Raw genomic sequence first — 19514 nt, 5'->3', positions numbered from 1 at the left:
CCACAAGGTGGACTGTTTTCTAGGTGATCCAAAACTGCTTGGTTCTAACTGTTGCCAAAGTCTTAGATTTCTAATCACACTTATTAATTTCTTATAGACTCCTAAAGCTTTAGGGGGGGTGGTGGCTGGGGGGGGGGGGCTGGTATTTATTTCTTCTTTCTAAATTTATCCAGGTTAACATGGCTTTGAGTGCTCTGTTAATGCTACTTCTAAAGGAAGGAAAATGTGACTTTCTCTGTGAGTCAATGATTAACGAGTTCCTAGACACTCTGCCAGGTACTATGCTTCTTAGCTTTGAGGTGGCAAATAAAACCTTTAGAATGCAGTGGGTTTGTTTGAAGTGCTGGGGGCCAGAGGGGGAGGATGCTAAAGGGCAAAATAAATTAGAAAAAAACCCCAAAATATTAAGGCGGCCCTCCTCCCGTAATTTTATATTAGATATTGATATTATAAATCTTCACCTTAGAAGTTTTCCATCTCCCCTCTTCCTACACCCTTTCAAACATTAAACAATAACTTGATACACCATGAAAGCTAAAAACGAAATGCTTGGCAAGAAACGTATATATAAATGTAACAGTTAGGGGATATGTGCACTCTTAGTCACCTTCAAACCTGCTTTTAGAGACAAGTCTGATTAGGTCGAAAATCTGCACAAGCCAGAAGTAACCACCTGTATACTTTCCTCAGTATCTGACTCAGTCCCCTAGGTGTGGAAATCTGCCCTTGTGTAGTTTTTGACTTCCTTCTTTTTTAAACTTGTTTTATTCTCTCTCTCTCACACACACACACACACACACACACACACCCTCACATGCCTTTGCTGCTCTATCTCACCCCAGCAGTGTAGTTATTGGCACTTCCTTCCACCTCTGTTGTATTGCAACCTCCATGGGAACACGAACTCCGTATTCCCAGGGGCACCTGGCCCAGTACATGGCAGGGGTTCAAGGTAATTACTGAATTGAAAAGACATTCACAAGAATCCTCTTTACTGAGGACACCCAGTATCAGGGAGGAGAGAGAAACAAAATGCATGATCACATCAGTGTCATGACTGTCGGAATGACATCTATGATATACATGGTATTTTAAAACTGTCATCATCACTGAGGGGAATATCCAAGCCTTGCCAACCAGAGAACTCCATCTTCCTGGACCCAAAAAGGACCAATCAGAATCTTTCCAATAGATTTGATATGTAAGTTTTGGGAAAGTAAATTCCATTCTCTGAATCTGGTGCTAGAAGATCAAGACAGCCTGGGGAATGTGCATGGCTAGCCTGCTACAAAAGAAGCTGTACTGAGAATAAAACCAGCATAGCAACAAGAACCCTGATATCTTCTGAGTCCCTGGATCATGCTGTGCCCGAAGCTAGCACCATCTCTGGGCCTTAGGCGAACCAGTGAATTCCTACAACCTGCGTAAAAGCCCTAACAGATTATCCTACCAGCCTAAATACTACTACCAGACAATGGTCTCATTGGGCACTCTAAGGTGTCAGCCTGCCCTGAAAGCTCTGCATCGCATCAGCACTCCACTTCTTTGATTTACAAAGGTTAATTCACCCTGGGTGTGGAAACGAGAGTAGGGAGTGTACCTACAATCTCCCAAATTCACTTAGAGAGGGTGGAGAAGAAACTATCTTCAGCTACATTCTGCTGTCTCCTAATCCAGGATTAATTCTAACTGCCTTAAAATTCTAAGGTTAGGACATTATGGTGAGAGCAAAAGGAGCCAGACACCAGAATAATTTCCACATGATTCCATTTTATAAGAACTCTGATATGGTGACAGGCGTCAAAAGAGTAGTGGTGGGGAAGGGGGGTACCCGTGGAGAAGACAACGTTTTGGAGTGCTTGAAATGCCTCTCTCTCGGTCTGAGGGCAGTTACTTCAGTGATCACATGCGTGAACTCTCATCAAGCTGTATAGCAAGATTAGTGCCCTTTACTGAATGTACGTTATGCCTCGAGGGGAAAACATCTTAGTATTGAGGTACCTCATTCTTAACCTGGACCTCAGACAACGTTCCGATTCTAATTCCTTCCCCATCCACTACAATGATAAGGAGAGGCGCTGGTGAGTTACTAAACACCTTCAAGAAACACCTGAGGAAAGACAGATCCCTTCGTCATCCAGGAGGACGTACACTGAATCCTCCATAGCACTCAATGCTCTGCCACAGACAACAATCAACAATGTCTATTACCCACCAGAGGCTGCAAGTTCCTCCCGTCATTACTACACACTGTTGCATTCGTTATCCCTTACCTTGGCACCATCCCCATCCTCCCCTTCTGCTGGGTTCTAAAACTAAGCATCATATTTGCATTTTCCAGGCCTTCAAAAAACTTCTAGGGTGTACTCCGGGAGTATAAACTGGTACAACCCACATGGAGTACAATTTGACTACATCTATCAAAATAAAATATGCAATTTCCTTTAACCTAGCAATTGTGCTTTTAATATTTTTCCTCCAGATACACTGACATATTTGCAAAGTGATAAATGTGCAAGTTCATTCTCTGCAGAGGTCTGTAATAACAAAACATTGGGGAAAAGTGTGCATCGATGTGGGATTAATAAAACAAATTTTAGTATACCCATTTAATGGAATATTATGTAGCTATAAAACAGATCAGTAAACTCTATACTGATAAGGACAATCACTAAGATATATTGCTAACAATGCATTTAATATGCTATTGTCTTTTAAAAGGCAAAAATAACCAACATCGTATTTGGCCAGCATATTTATTTAAAAATAACCTCTGGAAGGACGTAAAAGAAATTGGTAACACTAGCTGCCCCTGGGGAGAGAAACTAGACAGCTGGGGACAAAAGGGATTCCCTTTTGCTCCTTATAAATTTTACATCATGAATGTACTGGCCTATTGAAGAATAAGTAAGATATTTAAACTGTTCCAAATGAATTTGTGAAAATATCTTAGTTCTCATAAAAAGGGACAGCATGTGGGAACGCTGTGGAGTCCTGCAGTCCTTACAATTAATTTGGAGGCACAGCTGGTCACAAGATGCATTATAGATATTTATTTTGTATGCGTGGAAGTCATGCAAATCATAGCTTGAACCTTTTACAAGGACTGCATCTCTACTGGGTACCTCTGCCTCTCATAGCCTCACCTGATTTGGTTTTTGTCAAAATCCAAAGAGAAGAAGGAGAACAGAGAAAATGCTCTTCCTCCAAATCATTTACAACTGAAATCAAAAGTAAGCTTGATGCTGAAGACCAAATAAAATAAAATAAAATAAAATATATGGAGGATAAGGCAGAATGCCAGTCTACTTCCAAATTCCATTCCAGGGTAATAATAAAATCTATTCTCTTCAAACTGATTCCATACTTAACTCAGCTGCTGGTGTCATCTTAGGGGCTCCAGGCACCCAAACTACTATGCACTCAGAGTGGATCTCTACAAACTCGGCCCCCTAAGTGGCGGTGGAGGTTGGAGATAAAACTTTGAACAAAAATTTCCCAGCAGATAAACCTTTAACTTAGAACGATCAAATTAGCTAAAGGGAAGGTTTATTTTTTTGGTCTACAAAGGAACTTGGAGTTCTAGAATTATATACAGGAACGTTAATTTATCATCCTTAGGCAAACTACATCCAAGTCCTTAACAATATCCCCAACATCTCTCTCTTGTCATTAAGGTGAATTAGACTTAGGCTTCAGGGTAACCTAAAACCGCAACAGGGATACTATTTCAATAACCTGAATGGCACCTACTCTAGGCCAGAAACTCACTGTGAGGTTTTTCACACCACATGTAAAACAAAATCTAGAGGCTTTATCAGTTTCACATCCCCCAGCAAAAGAGATCTAATAATTATAGGCAGGAGGAGAGACTGAGAACCACACTTAGCTCTGCTATCAATCTGTAATACCCTTCCATCCTCATCTAAACTTCAAAACCAGAAATAGGAAAGAACCACATTCTGCCTCCACCTATAAGGCAGAGATCAGTCTCCAGCCTTTGTGAAAACTGTTGGTTATTTTTTTTTTTTTTAAGGCAAATGGCACAAAACAGTAACTGATTCATAAACACATGCAAATACTCACTTTTTCAGACTCATTCTAGCAAAAGAAGGAAGACGCTACTTACGGTGTTGATTTATAGGAAGACTCTGGTCGCTTCTCGTTCACTTTACCATTGGAAGAGTAGGCCACGGGGCTGTCCGCTCTCTCCACGTAATCAGAAAGGGGAGGAGGCATGTCTTGTGTGCCTGCAGAAACGTTTTTAACCTAAGGAAACAGTCCCAAGAGACTCAGTTATTATTTAGCCTGTAACATAAAAGGGGGAAGAAATGAAAGAAAAATATCATATATAAAATTGTCTAATATTTATCGGGCTCATTAAATATTACTAACCTATCTGACTACCTTGTTATTATCCAGCGTTAACAGTCAAATCACAGAAATGGTGCTATTGTTAGTTTAACAAATCCAGAATCAATTACAAACAAGAAAAAAAATCCAAATTACCTGATCCTCATCCTGATGTGATTAGGTTTAATAATTATCCACCCCATCTTAGGAAGACTAATCTCATTTTATCCGGCCTAGGTCTGAGTTAGAACGAGAATTTTCATTTCTAACAAGTTCTAAGGTAATGCTTACGCTGCTGTCTGGGCACCACTCTTGGAAAACCACTAATCTAGGACAAAGAACATTGATTCTTCTCAATCCATTCACCCTAAACATGGAATGTTAAAACTACATTAAGAAGCACAAACTGATTTCTGCTATGGTTCTTTAATAACAGATTTGTTTGTTCTCCCTTTACTTTCTCAATGGCTCTATCACTAATAGCCTATACAGTACAGTCACAGCATCACTGCCTTCCCTCTCTACCTTTCTTATTCCATTCTGATGTGTGAGTGAATGTGTTCTAAGAAGTAATACACATTGGAGATGATGCCTTGTTAACATGAAAGGTTTCCCAGAGAACCTTTGGGAGAAAGTTTTGTATATAAATAAGCATAGCCAATTAGAGTCTCAACATTACCTGTTAGATGTAGTAGGTCCAACACTCTTTAAATTTCACCTAAAAATCTTCACATTATTGCATACTACTCTGCCAGAAAAATAATAACTGCTAAGCCCAGACAAGTCATTGAGTTGGTTTGAAGTCAAGGAATAAAACTAAGGTGTGGGGGGAAAAGAAAAAAAACTTAAAATAACACTAAAAATTATTTCTGTGAAAAAGAGCAACTTTTCAAACTTAGGGAGGGTGGGACTGCTTTAGCTTGGTGATGAGCACAATGGCATCCAATTACCTGGGCTCACTCCAGATCTGCCAACTACCCAACTACAAGTTCTAGAAAGCCGCAATACCTTCATCTGTAAGAAATGGGGAAGCTCCCTGCTTCATAAAGTTGTTTTGACAATTAAATGAGATGACAAGGTATCACATTTAGCACAGGGCTTTTATGAACACAGTAAAGACTCAGAAGATGCTGGTTTCTGGAATTAAAGCCATTGGATCTAAACAAAGAACTTTTACAAGTATTTGAAGGGGATGGCAGACTTTTAATTGGATTATTTTGCTATTATAAATCTTCGCAATTAGATTCAACATAGCGTATGTCCCTGCCACACACACAAACTTTACATTCTGTTGTCCGTCAAGCATAGCATTAAAACGTGACCTGCTCCTTTCCTGTCACTGCACTATCACATGTCAAAAGATATTTACTTCCCCACCCCTTGAAGTACATAGAGATATTTAATCTTGATTGTTTAATATTCCCGTGAGTCAGAAAGGAATGGAATCACTTCCTTCTGAAAGTGGAGTTTGGCAGCAACTGGGAAACCAGGGGGTGGGTTACCAGGGAGTGTGCTCAGATCCCACCACAGGGGGGCCGGGTGGGAACCATTCTTGGCACCCACTGAATTCCTGAGGACTTGACACCATCGCTAAGCTTCACAGGCAAATACCTGGCCAAGCCAAAGGCGTATTCTTATTCTGGAGACTTCAGATTTAAAAGACCTCCCTTTCTTAAAAACCCATTTAACTCTTCTCTTTGCAAATTTAGCAGAGGGTGCAGAGCTCATGGATTTCCTACTGACCCTGGCAAACCGGAAACCAAAACCTTACAAAAGAGGTGTCTGGGTGTCTTTGCAGAGACTTCCTACTGCCCAGAATGGAATGTTCTTCCCCCTTTCTTTGCCAGCTAATCCTTAAATGGACTTCAAGTCCTGGCTCACTACCAAGTAGGGATAGTGCCACTACTCCCGGGGGCCTTCCACAAATGTCCCTGCTGGGTGAGGCGCCTCCCTGTCCTCCTGTCTCGCCAGCACCTGGGCACACAAACCTCCCAGCAGAGCACGTGTGTACTTCGGACAGACTGTTTACACACAGAGTGACGCTGCTCCCACACCTCTAACTTCACTGGGCAGTGGGCTGCTCTTAAAGCCACCACTGTCTGCCTGCTTACAGCATGCCACATACTGAACTGAGGGATCATTTAGTAGGTACAACCTTACAGGTAAATACTATAAGCAGATAAGTTAGGGGGTCCCTGGAGAAACAGAACCAGGAATGGCTTTCTTGACATAAGAGAAGCCATTTTGTGATCTAAGCCTGGCCACCATGCTCACCCTTGAACAGGTCTCAGTAATTTATGATCTTGAGGGAACAAAGGAATGCAGGAACAGGGAAAAGGCACTCAAACGACAGTGCAGTGATAAAGCAGAGTCCTAATTCCTCCTCAGGGGATACACATCATAATATATCTTTGAGTTCTGCAGGTACTAAGGACCCCACCCAGGTGGAGGATGGAATGATGATGGTGCCACTCTTGACTTCAGTCAACTAAAGTTTGGACTCTGTGGACCTCTGCCCCAATTCTATGCTGAATTCTCCTCTGCTCAAGCCCCTTCATGAATACGCAAGTACCCTTAGCTTAAAACTTCCCTAATTTCGCTGTTCGGACAGACACTGCTTTGGAGACGATCCCCGGTGTTCTCCTCACTTGTTGCAAGTAATAATAAATTCTTCCTTCTCCCGATCTTTGGCTTGGTTGTGTCTATTAGCTCAACAGCCACCAAGAGGTGAACCCAGTTTTCAGCTAACAATGCTAGCTAGTACTCCCTTTTCAGAAAAGAGGAAGCGAGGGCTCAGGGTGCTAGACAACTTTCCCAAGGACCTACACCTAATAAATGGTAAGGTGGGGTTTAAATACTTCAAAGCCTCAGCTCCAATCCACCGCCCCTCCCTGGGCAGCCTCCTACCTTCCTTCCTCTATGGGTCTTCAAAGCCCAGCCCAGTACCTGGCACAAAGCAGGAGCCCAGAGTTTGCTGCATAAAGGTTACTTCATTTATTACTGTTTTACTTCTACACTGTGTATATCCAACCGCCTTATCAGATGAGCTGCCCTGAGCTGACGTTTATCTCTTCGAGTCAGCAGCACTAGGCTAGCCCGAACACTGACTTCACCCTCCAGCACAGGTCTTTCATTACTTCAACCTTTTTCATACACGTGCACAAAAAATTCCAAGGCCATGCTCGCTTGGGCAGAACATACACTAAAATTAGAACAATACAGAGAAGATTATTATTAGCATGGCCCCTGCACAAGGATGACATGCAAATCTGTGACATGATACATAGTTTTGGGAAAAAAACACCCAGCCAGACTCAAAGGTGAGTAAGAAGCAGCCTTTGTCCTCGAAAGGAGCTTAAGTGTCTAGAGGCAGAAGCAAAATATATTTGTAAAACAAGGAGTAAGTTCATATTTTTCCTTTTATGCTTCACGTTTCCCAAAAGAAGATAAAATATTACTTTTTCTCACAGTACCAATGCAAAGTGAGTATAAACCTGCTGCTTTCAAAGGACAGTGGGAGGAAGCGGGGAAGCCCCAGTGAGGAGGGACCAGTAGTAGGAATTTATGAGTCCTCAGCCTGTGTTTCCTATGATGAGAATAGGGATTTGAGACTCACTGTGATTACTGATAGGACCCCAAGCCAGTCCATAATGCCTGATGATGTAGCTTAAGTTCTTTAAAACAACAACAACGAAACAACCCTACCATTTTAATAACTATAGTAAAAATTTAAAGACTTAGAACCTGAGAAAAACTCGGCTTAATTCTGAACAGCAAATGGTGAACAGTTTTCCTCAAGTAACTTGAAACTAGCTCTACGAAATTAGGGGCAGAAGAAAGCAAAGTGAAAAAACACAAATGCAGGAATATTTGCCTTCTACTAAGCACTGAGGGGAAAGGAAAGTTTGAGAGTCAAGCAAACGCTGGAACTGCTGCTGTGAAGCCAAGAGAAGCCTCGGGCCTGGGGGGCTGATCCGGGGCTCCCGCCCGCAGGCCCTCCGGCGGGGGAGCTGGGGTTCGGGGGCAGCCGTGGGGCGGAAGGGCACCGCACGCACAGAAATCCACACGGCAGCGCCCAGCTGGCCGCTCTTCACTGGGATCTGCCTGAAGAGTTCCTGGCCCTAGTGGCACCCTTGCCGCACAGACAGACTTTATAAAAGGGAAAGACAAGACAGGAGAAGACAGACGGGCTGAGGCCGAGGAGAGAAAAGACCCTTAACCAATCAAAGAATGACACAGGCAGACTCTAGAGACTAAATTCAAAAAGGACAAGCACTCTCACAGACCATGTTTAAGGCGTATGAATTATTAATTTAAGGGGACAGGAAACGTTTTACCAAGATTCACATTCCAATCAAGAAAGAACTAAAGTGTTTCTCAAATGTCAAAATGAAATAAATTCAAGTGAAATAATTTCAAAAGATCTTCACAAGAGGTAGTTATAATGAGGACAAATTTTTATTCAGAATTTAATTATACTCATCAGAAGTGTTCTATATGTCACTTGTGAAAAAAATCTTTGTTAACTAACCGTCTTTGGAGAATTAATGAAAACATCGTACATCCCTGCGGGGTGTCAAGGGAAAAACAAAGAGGGCGACTCAGAGCAGCTCTCATCCCAACACCTGTCAGCACGGAGCCGTCCTCCCCTGGGACCAGGATGGAGCTGCACGATCATGCTTATCAACGCTACTGACTCACAAGCAGCCTCTCCACCCCGACTCCTTGAAGTCAGGGATGGAATAAAAAAAAGGTCAAGAATGTTTTTAGGTCAATTCACCCTTGTAAAACAAAGTTTGGGAAAAACCTTTCTCTCCACACAAATCAACTGCATGCTTCATCTGGAATGAGTACAAGCAAAAAGGAGCGATGACAGCCACGCCCCATTTTGCTCTTCCTAGCTCACACAACACGGGAAGAGAGTCAGACTAGACCTGCATCATGAGAGGGAAGTTCATGTGTCAGGCAAAACCTGACCCCATTTGTTCCTCACCATTGCCCGGTGAGACAGGACTATCTCCATACTCAGATGAGGAAACTGAGTCTCTAAGGTCCAATTAATTTGCTCAAGGTCATACAGAAGGTGACAGGGTAGAGGGGGGATGTAAACCCGGTCCACCTGACTCCCAAGCTCAGCTGTTTCTGGCATAACAAACTGACACCTCAGTAATGTAAATATGGCTTGAGGTACCCATCTCACCTGGGCACTGACTATTCCCAGTAAGAAAAGGAACCATTCTCATTGCCTTAACTCCTCACCACATCCGAATAAGATACCACGTGAATCCATTTTGAAGAGTTTTATTTGCCTGCTGGACTATCATTCTAAAAGCAGCTTTTGACACAAAATTGCTATGATATGTGCTTAGTCATTGGGTTCCTTTTGTTTAGGTCAGAGTGTAGGAACACCACCCTCAAAAGGCAAACAGAAGGGGTTTTCCTGCTTGGTTATTAAAGTGGAGAAATATACCAGACATCAGAGGGAGAGGCGCCTTCATCTCAAAGTACCATCTCCAGTTTTACAACCCGAGGTCCACCTTCCCAGCCATGTGCCCTTGCACTACAAGTTTTCAAAACACTAAGTGGTCCAACTCGTTTTTCCCGTTTTGGTATTTTACACTCACAGATGCTCCCCCAACAAGAGCCTCAAAACTGCCTCTGGAAAGTTCCCTCAGACTTTTCTCTACCCTTGGTGGCTTGAAGGCAAATGCTTCCCAAACAGACTAATCCCACAAAGGAAGAGATCATGGATCAGGCTTGGGTAAGTCTGATTAATTTACGTTGATCAGATGGCTCTGGGGATTTAGCAAACACCATGTTCCCTATCCAAACGCAGGCTGCCCACAGGGAAGTCCTAACATACACCAGGCAAAGGTGAATCCTGAAGCTCCTAAGAGCCAGTGAGTTGTTAGAGCTTTGGGAGGGGTAAGGTGGAGAAGCTTACACTCAGTAAGTGATCCCATTCGAGGCCCCTTGCTCTAGAAAGGAAAACCCTGGTTCAGCCTGCATTTTAACACTCGAGTATCTCATGCCAGCCTCCCCAGCAGGTGTGCCACAGGCACAGTACACCTTAGTCCTCAGAGCCCATGCCAGCCACCACCTAGGGTTCCAAATCCCCTTCAGTTTACTGTAGTACTCCATACAACCTCAGCATTTTCTAAGTATGCCATGCCTGGAAGAGACCTTATGCATACCTTAACTCAAATCTCACTGGGCTTGCAGTATTATAGCTGCAGCCTGGCTCTATGGAACAGTGGTTCTCAAAGTGTGTTCCCCAGACCAGTAGCATCAACATCACCTGGGAACTCTGGGAACTCAGATATGCAAGTTCTCAGGCCCCATTCCAGATCCACTGCACGAGAAACACTGCGGGTGGGCCCAGCAAGCTGTTTTAACTAGCTCTCTCTGTGACTCTGATGCTTGCTAAGGTTTGAGAACCACTGGTGGAGGACAGTTTTCCTCGATGTCACAGACAACTGCTCTGTTTAGACCATTATACCTATAGTTAGAATTAACTCTATTTAGTGCTGGAAATCTAGGAATCCCTGCATTCAGAAAGCCACAAAGACACTCACCAGCTCTAGCACACATCCTACCTCACCTTCCATTACAACTCTCTACACCAGCCCCTCACGATGCCCTGGACAGACAGGGCCTTCTGTCCTCCACGCTGCTGGGTTCTGAAGGTCCGTCCATGGATAGGACACTTCCATTCTTGTTCCATTTCATGCCACCTGAGACCACAGATAATAGCGAAACCTTTCCCAGGGTGAGAGCCCAGTATACCAATTGTCGGCAGCCCACAGAACTGCTCTTACATTAAAGAACACTTGTACTTACTGGTTGAAAATAAGAAAGCTATTCGAGTTTCTTCAGCTGTCTAACACTGATTACCACCACCGCCCTGTCCCAGTCACCTGCCCCACCTGGACCTGTTCCCCGCTCCCGTGTGCAAGGAGATGATACGCAGAGCCTGTCTACACCCTTCAAAAATACATTTGTTCTTATCCCGCAGCAAGCTTACAAGTAAGAGGAAGATTAATAGTTTAACAACTGCAACCAACATTAAATGTATTTATATTTTGGGTACTCTTACCCAAGCTCCCTTATTTGATGCCATCATTGCAAATACTAACAATTATTACTCTGGTTAAAATTTATTGGGCATTAATAAATTATGTGCTGGCCCTGACCTAAGCCCTTTAATTGTTACAGGATCAGCATATACATGCTGTAGGTGGAACTTTTAATTTCCCCATTTACACATGAGAAACCTATTAAATGAACAGACAAAGTGATTACCTTCATCAGAGTCCAAGGATACCAAAAGCTACCCAACGCTGACCACAAAGGACAGGGTTCAGGACCCTGACCCCTCTCTACACCCAGGCCTGATCATCCTTACTAGCTCCTACCTTGACAGGTAAATGCTGGGAACAATGCTATAACAATGCTGCATCACAATGTCAAAGCCTTAGAAACTTCTAGAAATAGGCTACCTAAATAATACACTTACCTTTTATTTTTAGTTATTTAATTAATTTATTTATTTATTTATTTATTTATTTTTGGCTGCATTGGGTCTTCGTTGCTGCGCGCGGGCTTTCTCCAGATGCAGCAAGTGGGGGCTACTCTTCGTTGTGGTGTGCAGGCTTCTCACTGCAGAGCACGGGCTCTAAGCATGAGGGCTTCAGTAGTTGTGGCATGCAGGCTCAGTAGTTGTGGCTCTCAGGCTTTAGAGCGCAGGCGCAGTAGTTGTGGCCACACAGGCTTAGTTGCTCCGCAGCATGTGAGATCTTCCTGGACCAGGGCTCGAACCCTTGTTTCCTGCATTGGCAGGTGGATTCTTAACCACCGCACCACCAGGGAAGTCCCTACACTCAGCTTTTAGATCTAAACATTTTGTACTTAAAAACAGGATCTTGTTTAACAACCTTTATTTACTACTTGGTAATAATGAAGAAATAGTTTATGGCATGGTCTCTCCAAACTTAGTTTATTCTTGCTTCTGACATAAATCATGTGGCATAACAAGAAAAGGTGCAACTTAAGAGACAGACAGAAAATACTCCCTGAGAACTGGCATGCTGATTTGTGGTAGAGATAAGCACTTTACACATACATTATCTCATTTTAATGATAGTTTTATTAACTATGAACTATTTCCCCCAATTCTACTGGCAAAGAAAACTGAGGCTCATAGATCTCAGAGGAAAAAAAAAAACACACACCAAAAAAAATACAAGTTATAAAGGCAAATGTAACACTTGTCCTGCTGGTTAGTACATCAGGCTTGAGACAAATTACTGAAGCCCTCTGCAAACCTCACCGCCCCTTGTATAAGAAGAATATTCACACTGTAAAGATGTACAGAGTGGCTACGCCTATAATGGCTACTTAGGAAATGGTGGTTCCTACCTTTCTTTTACTGTGACTTTTTAAAAAACTTTATTGCCAAAATTAAGACGTGAAGCTCAATCCCAAGTCAGCCTGATGTACTATACTGAAAAGAGCACTGAGAAACCAGAGTCCAAACTTCTAGCCCTGACTCATCAAATCACCACCAACAAGCCTCCTTCTTACTACTGTGTCTACCTCGCAGGTCTTCAGCTTCCTTTGTGTAAGTTCACTGAGACAGACTGGATGACCTTACCCCTAAGGTCCCAGACTGCTCTCAGATTCTGTTTTCTTTCACTTTACCAAAGCCAAACCAAAAGTTATTCACAGGAGCACCTGAAACTGAAGTGCATAACTTTCAGTTACTATTTCACCAGAATACTGCAGGTACCAACAAAAACTAATCTCAAGTACACACATTTTACAATCAACTCTTTAATATTTACCGTAGGTGTGTGCTTTTCCAAAGCCAAACCCCAGTTCTAAGTATTTACTCTAGAGAAAATGAAGATGTATGTCTTGATATTTATATTTATGACCTTCTGGAAATGCAGGTGGGGGAAGAGAGATTTGAACACAAAGATTAACATGAAATACTCATCTTCATGGGCATAAGGGTATCAGCCCCTCCCAACTCAGCTCCAGCACTCCTGGCTGAATAGTCCCCCTACCAGCATTCTCAGTGTGTTGGCAGGACACAGCTCCTTAAACCACAGTCCCCTGCTGTTCTGTGAGGCCAAGCTCAAAGGGGCAGAAAGGGATCTGAGTAGCGTGACACCCTCCCAGGAAGAGCCAGCAAACTACTGCAGAGCACTGGGGTGAGACAGGAGCCAGTGGAGTACTAAGGGGCACTGGGGTGAAGCAGGCACATTCAAAGCTGCTCAGAAACACGTCCTAAGCTATTCAAATTGCACTCTGCATTTAAACCTGGTCAGATGACGCACACATAAAAAATAAACGGGCAATTACAATTAATCCATGTAGCTCATATTCAGGTAGTAAGTATTATCTACAGAGCAGTTTCTCTAGAAACCATCTCCCCATTCCACACAGTAATTGTGGGAACTGCCACATGCTGGATTATGCGAGAAGGGCCCTGCCCTTGGGCACAGTGGGTTAGTGTGAGGATGGCCGCCTGACCCAAGGCTACTTATTCATCAGGGCCCCTTCCCCAGGCAAGTCTTAGACGAAGCACTAATGTGAACAACTCAAGAGCTCTAAGTAGCTGCTTTTTGCCCCCCTTCTCCATGCGAAAATGAAGCCTACCAGGCAGGAGGGAGTCAAGATGAGAAAGCAGATCCCAATGGACTTGAAGTCCTGATTTTAGCTGTTAATGAAACACAGCCACATCCCTATCTCTGTGGTTAAGTTGTTTCAACTCTTTCTAGGTTTTCATAAATCACCACCCAAAATCTTGCAGATATATTCCTCTTTTTACCTATGCTAACTTAAGTTCTGTTTTTGTCAACTGTAACTAGTACTCATGCAACATCAAAATTCTTTTCTGCACAGCCAGCTGTTTTCCTTTCAATATCCCTGTAAGGCAGACAGCCATGTATTACTGGTCTTCTTCATTTTCTCACATGCATCTCACATTAGTCTTGAGAGGCAGACCAAATAATATAGCCAATTTTATAGATAAGAAAACTGAGGATCAGAAGGGGTAATCTGTTTACCAAAGAATGCTGGAGTCAGGACTCAAACCTACAGCTTTAGGGTCCAGTGCTGTTTTCCCTCCACCAGGAATTCTCCCCAAACTAGACTTCCTTGACATACATATGGGTTAAAAATAACAGAACTGATCTACCTAGAGTCACAGCAAAAGCAATGAAGCCAGAATTCAAACCCTGGTATTCCACCTCCCTGATATACTGCTTCTATTAGACAGAAGTAGAAAAGACAGCATTACACAGCAAGAGAAGAAAGGGGAAGACTACCAGTCCCACAGGGCTGTTCATCTGAGACTAAACGAAGGGTCTCCTCTAAAGCAACGCAAAAACCCTGCAGAGCCTAGTTTTCTGGCCAGTACATGGTAACATTACTTAGGGCAACGGAGAGGAAGTCCACTCAGAGTGAGAACAGCTGAGGGTACCTTCTCTGATCACAACGGAACCATTAGTTCCATTCCCAGAACTGAGAAGCACTTCAGTCATGCAATCAAGACAACAGAAAAGGGAAGGAACACATCACGGTCTTTTCTAATTAAAGTAGGGAAGTCACTCTGGAGACAGGTCACCTCTGGGAGCAGGTAGAAGCAGGTGGATGGGAGAGTAAAAACCACATGGGGTAATGTAACGTAGACCTCGTATTGTTAATTCTTGGGTAGGATGATGGGTGTTCATTATGAAACAAATCAATAAATACAAAAAGGCTATGAATGGACCAAAGACGACAAGGTCATGAACCAAGAATCGGGAATAATTTATTTCTGTGTACCTGAAACCAATCTGAAAAAAAAAAAAAAAGAGACAGAGAGAAAATGTAATCACTAAGGTTTTCCTAAGAGCACATTGGCATGGAAATGCTAGACTAGGGCTCTAGTCCTGGCTTTGTCACATTATGTGAGCCCAGGCATGTAAATTAAAAATGCCTTCCAGGGCTTCCCTGGTGGCGCAGTGGTTGAGAATCTGCCTGCCAATGCAGGGGACACGGGTTCGAGCCCTGGTCTGGGAGGATCCCACATGCCGCGGAGCAACTAAAGCCCGTGAGCCACAACTACTGAGCCTGCGTGTCTGGAGCCTGTGCTCCGCAACAAGAGAGGCCGCGATAGTGAGAGGCCCGCACACCGCGATGAAGAGCGGCCCCCGCTTGCCGCAAGTAGAGAAAGCCCTCGCACAGAAACGAAGACCCAACACAGCCAAAAATAAATAATTAATTTTTTTTAAAAAATGCCTTCCATTTACATAACAGCTAAGTTACCTTCAACATCAATTTTCTCCATTTTCAAAAAAAAGTACCACATACTTACTGTAAGAAAATTACTTTTTACATAATTATTCTGGTCAAAAATTGGAAAAGAACTAATATGCAACAACAGGGATTGGTCAAATACATCTCTACAATGGAATGTTATTAGAAAAGGTGTGTGGAACCAGAATTTCACACACCACTGATGGTTGTATAAATTGGTACATCTCCTTTGAAGGGCAATTTCTTACTATCTACCAAAGTTACAGACGTATGTATGTACATACTCCTTGACTCAGTAATACTCCATGAAATTTAGCCTATAGGAGTATATATATAGACAGACATATATACAAGGTATACAAAGTTTTCTTTTTTTAAATCCTATCAATCATTGTTTACAATATTAAATAATAAATATATCCAACAATGAGAGATTGATTACATAAACCACGGTACATCCATACCACAAAGAGGCTATGAAGTGGTAAGGAAAGATCACCAAGACACACTGCAAAGTAAAAAGGGGATGTGTAGACAGAATGGTATTATCAGTACACTAACTTCTGCATAAAAAAGCAGGAAGTGTATTTTTCTTTGGTTTTATTTTCACAAAATAAAACACTGAAAGGAATCATAAGAAACTAAGAAGAGTACGTACAAGTGTGGAGAGAGGGTGAGGAAAGATACCCAGAAATGGGCAAATGGAAACACAAGGATGGCAGGGAGACTGCCTGAAAACCTGTTTTTTTGAAAAATTGTAATTCTGGCCATAGGCTTTTTATTTATTTATTTATTTTAAAAATATATTTATTTATTTATTTTTGGCTGAGTTGGGTCTTTGTTGCTGCACGCGGGCTTTCTCTAGTTGCGGTGAGTGGGGGTTACTCTTCGTTGCAGTGAACAGACTTCTCACTGCGGTGGCTTCTCTTGTTGCAGAGCACAGGCACTAGGTGCACGGGCTTCAGTAGTTGTGGCTCGCGGGCTCTAGAGCGCAGGCTCAGTAGTTGTGGCGCATGGGCTTAGCTGCTCCACGGCATGTGGGATCTTCCCGGGCTAGGGCTTGAACCCATGTCTCCTGCATTGGCAGGCGGATTCTTAACCACTGCGCCATCAGGGAAGCCCTGGCCATAGGCTTTTTAAAAAGGGGTAATTAGAAAGCTTTTATCTTGCCAGAAAATACAAAAATTAAAACAGTACCACACCAACCAATGCAACAACATAAATGACTCTTATAGCATTATGTTGAGTGGACATAAAAGCACACAGGACGTAATTCCATTTATGTGAAGTTTAAGAATAGGCAAAACTAACTGATATGATAGGAATAAGAGGAGTTACCAACCCCTAGGGGAATACTGACGAAGAGGCATGAGGAAACCTTGGGCACTGGAATGTATTATATCTTGATTTAGAGGCTGGTTATAAATGGGCTTATACGTATAAAACTTCACCAAGCCATACAATTAAATTAGTGCATTTAATGTACTTTACTCTGTGTGTATAGATATACATTACACTTCAGTAAAAATTTTTAACAATATCAAAATTGTTTTTGAGAAATATTTAATGTGATAAAAAGCCTGTATCATGTTAAATCAAAAAAAGGTAGAGGGCTTCCCTGGTGGCGCAGTGGTTAAGAATCCGCCTGCCAATGCAGGGGACACAGGTTCGAGCCCTGCTCTGGGAAGATCCCACATGCCACGGAGCAACTAGGCCCGTGTGCCACAACTACTGAGCCTGCGCTCTAGAGCCCGCGAGCCACAACTACTGAGCCCACGTGCCACAACTACTGAAGCCCACGCGCCTAGAGCCCGTGCTCCGCAACGAAAGAAGCCACCGCAATGAGAAGCCCGCGCACCGCAAAGAAGAGTAGCCCCCACTCACCGCAACTAGAGAAAGCCCGCGCACAGCAACGAGGACCCAATGCAGTCAAAAATAAATAAATAAATAGATAAATAAATTAAATTAAATTAAAAAAAAAAGGTAGAATTTTACACTGATAAGGACTAAAATCATACTTCTGAATTAGAATAAAAAGTAGGAAGAGGAGGAAAGGATTAAAGAAAATACACCAAAAAGGTAACTCAGGATGGCAGAATTTTCTTTATACTTCACAGTATTTTCAAAATTATTTAGTTAAAATAATCATATTCTTTTAATTCAGAAAAAGTACTAATTAACCTGGGGTTTGAGGACATAATAGAAAAAATAAAGATCTACAACTTTAATTAAAAGAGCCTTTAAGCCTTTAAACATTTAAAATACAACAACATTGGTACAAACTTAAGTGAGTGACTGACTACAAAGGACCAGGTTAACATCCAAACAGTGTGCAAACATGGCCTGTTTATTTTACAAAGTACAAGATATCCAGAAAGGGGAGGGAAAAAAAACAACCCTAAAAATCCCTAAGAAGGCAGAGAAACCACTGTGCCGGAGATTCAGAGACAGGAAATTAGAAAATTACACATTTTCCCACAGATAATACAAAAGGACTGAAATCTGCTTAAAACTCTGAAGGCTCAGCTGTTGAGGTGCCTTTGCTCTGGGGGTTCTTATCTTAAAGATTTAAAAATTCAAGAAAGGCAGTAAGATTTAATTATGAATGTCAGGACCTACCCCAATGTGTAGGGAAGGAGTAAATTTAGTAGGTAATTGTTCCTTTAGTAAGTTTAGTAAGATACCACCCCCGCACCCCAAACAATCCATTATTAGCTGCATGGAGAGTATCTTGTCTTAGTTCTCCACAATTAGAATTCAAATTTTAATTCTCATTTAGTACAAGTAATTAATTCCAGATTCTCTTCCATTATTTCAACTGGAAATAATTTTTACGATATTACTTTCTAAGGACCAAAAGGAAGAAAAAACACTAATCCACTCCACTGCCAGGCACTTTATTTTATTTTGCTTTATTTTTTAATTAATTAATTTTTTTTTGGCCGTGCCACGCAGCTTGCAGGATCTTAGTTCCCAGACCAGGGATTGAACCCGGGCCCCGGCAGTGAAAGTGCCAAGTTCTAACCACTGGACTGCCAGGGAATTCCCCACTTTATTTATTTTTATCGGAGTATAGTTGATTTACAATGTTGTGTTACTTTCTGCTATACGGCAAAGTGATTCAGTTAGACATATACATATAGCCACTCTTTTTTAGATTCTTTTCCCATACTCTACTCAATACTCTGTAATGCCAGGCACTTCGGATGCAGCATCAAACATTTCCACTTGCGCAGCTATGTTATCGGAGTGAAATCCATTCGAGCAGAATATTGCGTAAGAGCAGAGAAACCTGAGGAACAGTCTGCATCTGGTTGTGGAAGTAAATTGAGGCAAGAATGAAAATGTGGGATTAGTTCAGCAAAGCAAACCTGGGCAGGTGAAGGGAGAATGGACGGTAAAGCACTATACCTGTGACTAAAACTGCCTCCCAAGAGCTTATTTCCAATAGCCTTCCTTAGGCATTTGAGTTGGGGGAACAAGGGAAAAGGAAATGAGGAATTTTCAAGTAATTAAGTACCGCATAAAACATCAGTGTACTCAAAATCCTATGTCTACTATTCAACAGATGATTATTTAGTTTCATATGACGAAACATTTATTACTACAGAGAAACTATGATGTGTGAAACAACCTACAGGCTGGCTATCAAATTTCCAGGGACTCAGTGAGGAAGCATTATAAAAATAATGCCTCTTTAAAAGTTAAGCCCTTTTGGCTTCGTTGTCATCATCACCTCCATAAGTTATTATGGCTATCTTTTGTCAAATTATCCAAAGTACCTACAACTTATTAAACTTTCATGACAGTAAAATCAGATGAGAAGCCAAAGTTCACTGGGACTCTAATATTAC

General features: G+C 42.2%; 1 protein-coding gene and 1 non-coding gene across 10 annotated transcripts in view; one reads left to right on the top strand and one right to left on the bottom strand.

The window, feature by feature from the left end:
* The window catches only part of OCLN (occludin), a 45500-nt gene that overhangs the window by 7759 nt on the left and 18227 nt on the right, over positions 1 to 19514 (bottom strand). For all 9 annotated transcript variants that reach the window (XM_061189329.1, XM_061189334.1, XM_061189331.1 and 6 more), the window contains one exon: positions 4130 to 4269. In XM_061189329.1, the coding sequence (XP_061045312.1) occupies positions 4130 to 4269 (140 nt within the window). The remainder of the gene's footprint in view (positions 1 to 4129; positions 4270 to 19514) is intronic.
* LOC133091565 (U6 spliceosomal RNA) lies at positions 7534 to 7644 on the top strand. The gene has a single exon (XR_009700909.1). It is a non-coding gene; the product is annotated as a U6 spliceosomal RNA (small nuclear RNA).

This window comes from Eubalaena glacialis, chromosome 4 (genome assembly GCF_028564815.1).
Source record: "Eubalaena glacialis isolate mEubGla1 chromosome 4, mEubGla1.1.hap2.+ XY, whole genome shotgun sequence".
NCBI lineage: Eukaryota > Metazoa > Chordata > Mammalia > Artiodactyla > Balaenidae > Eubalaena > Eubalaena glacialis.
Note: the sequence above shows the minus strand (reverse complement) of the source record. Positions and strands in the feature narration are given on the sequence as shown.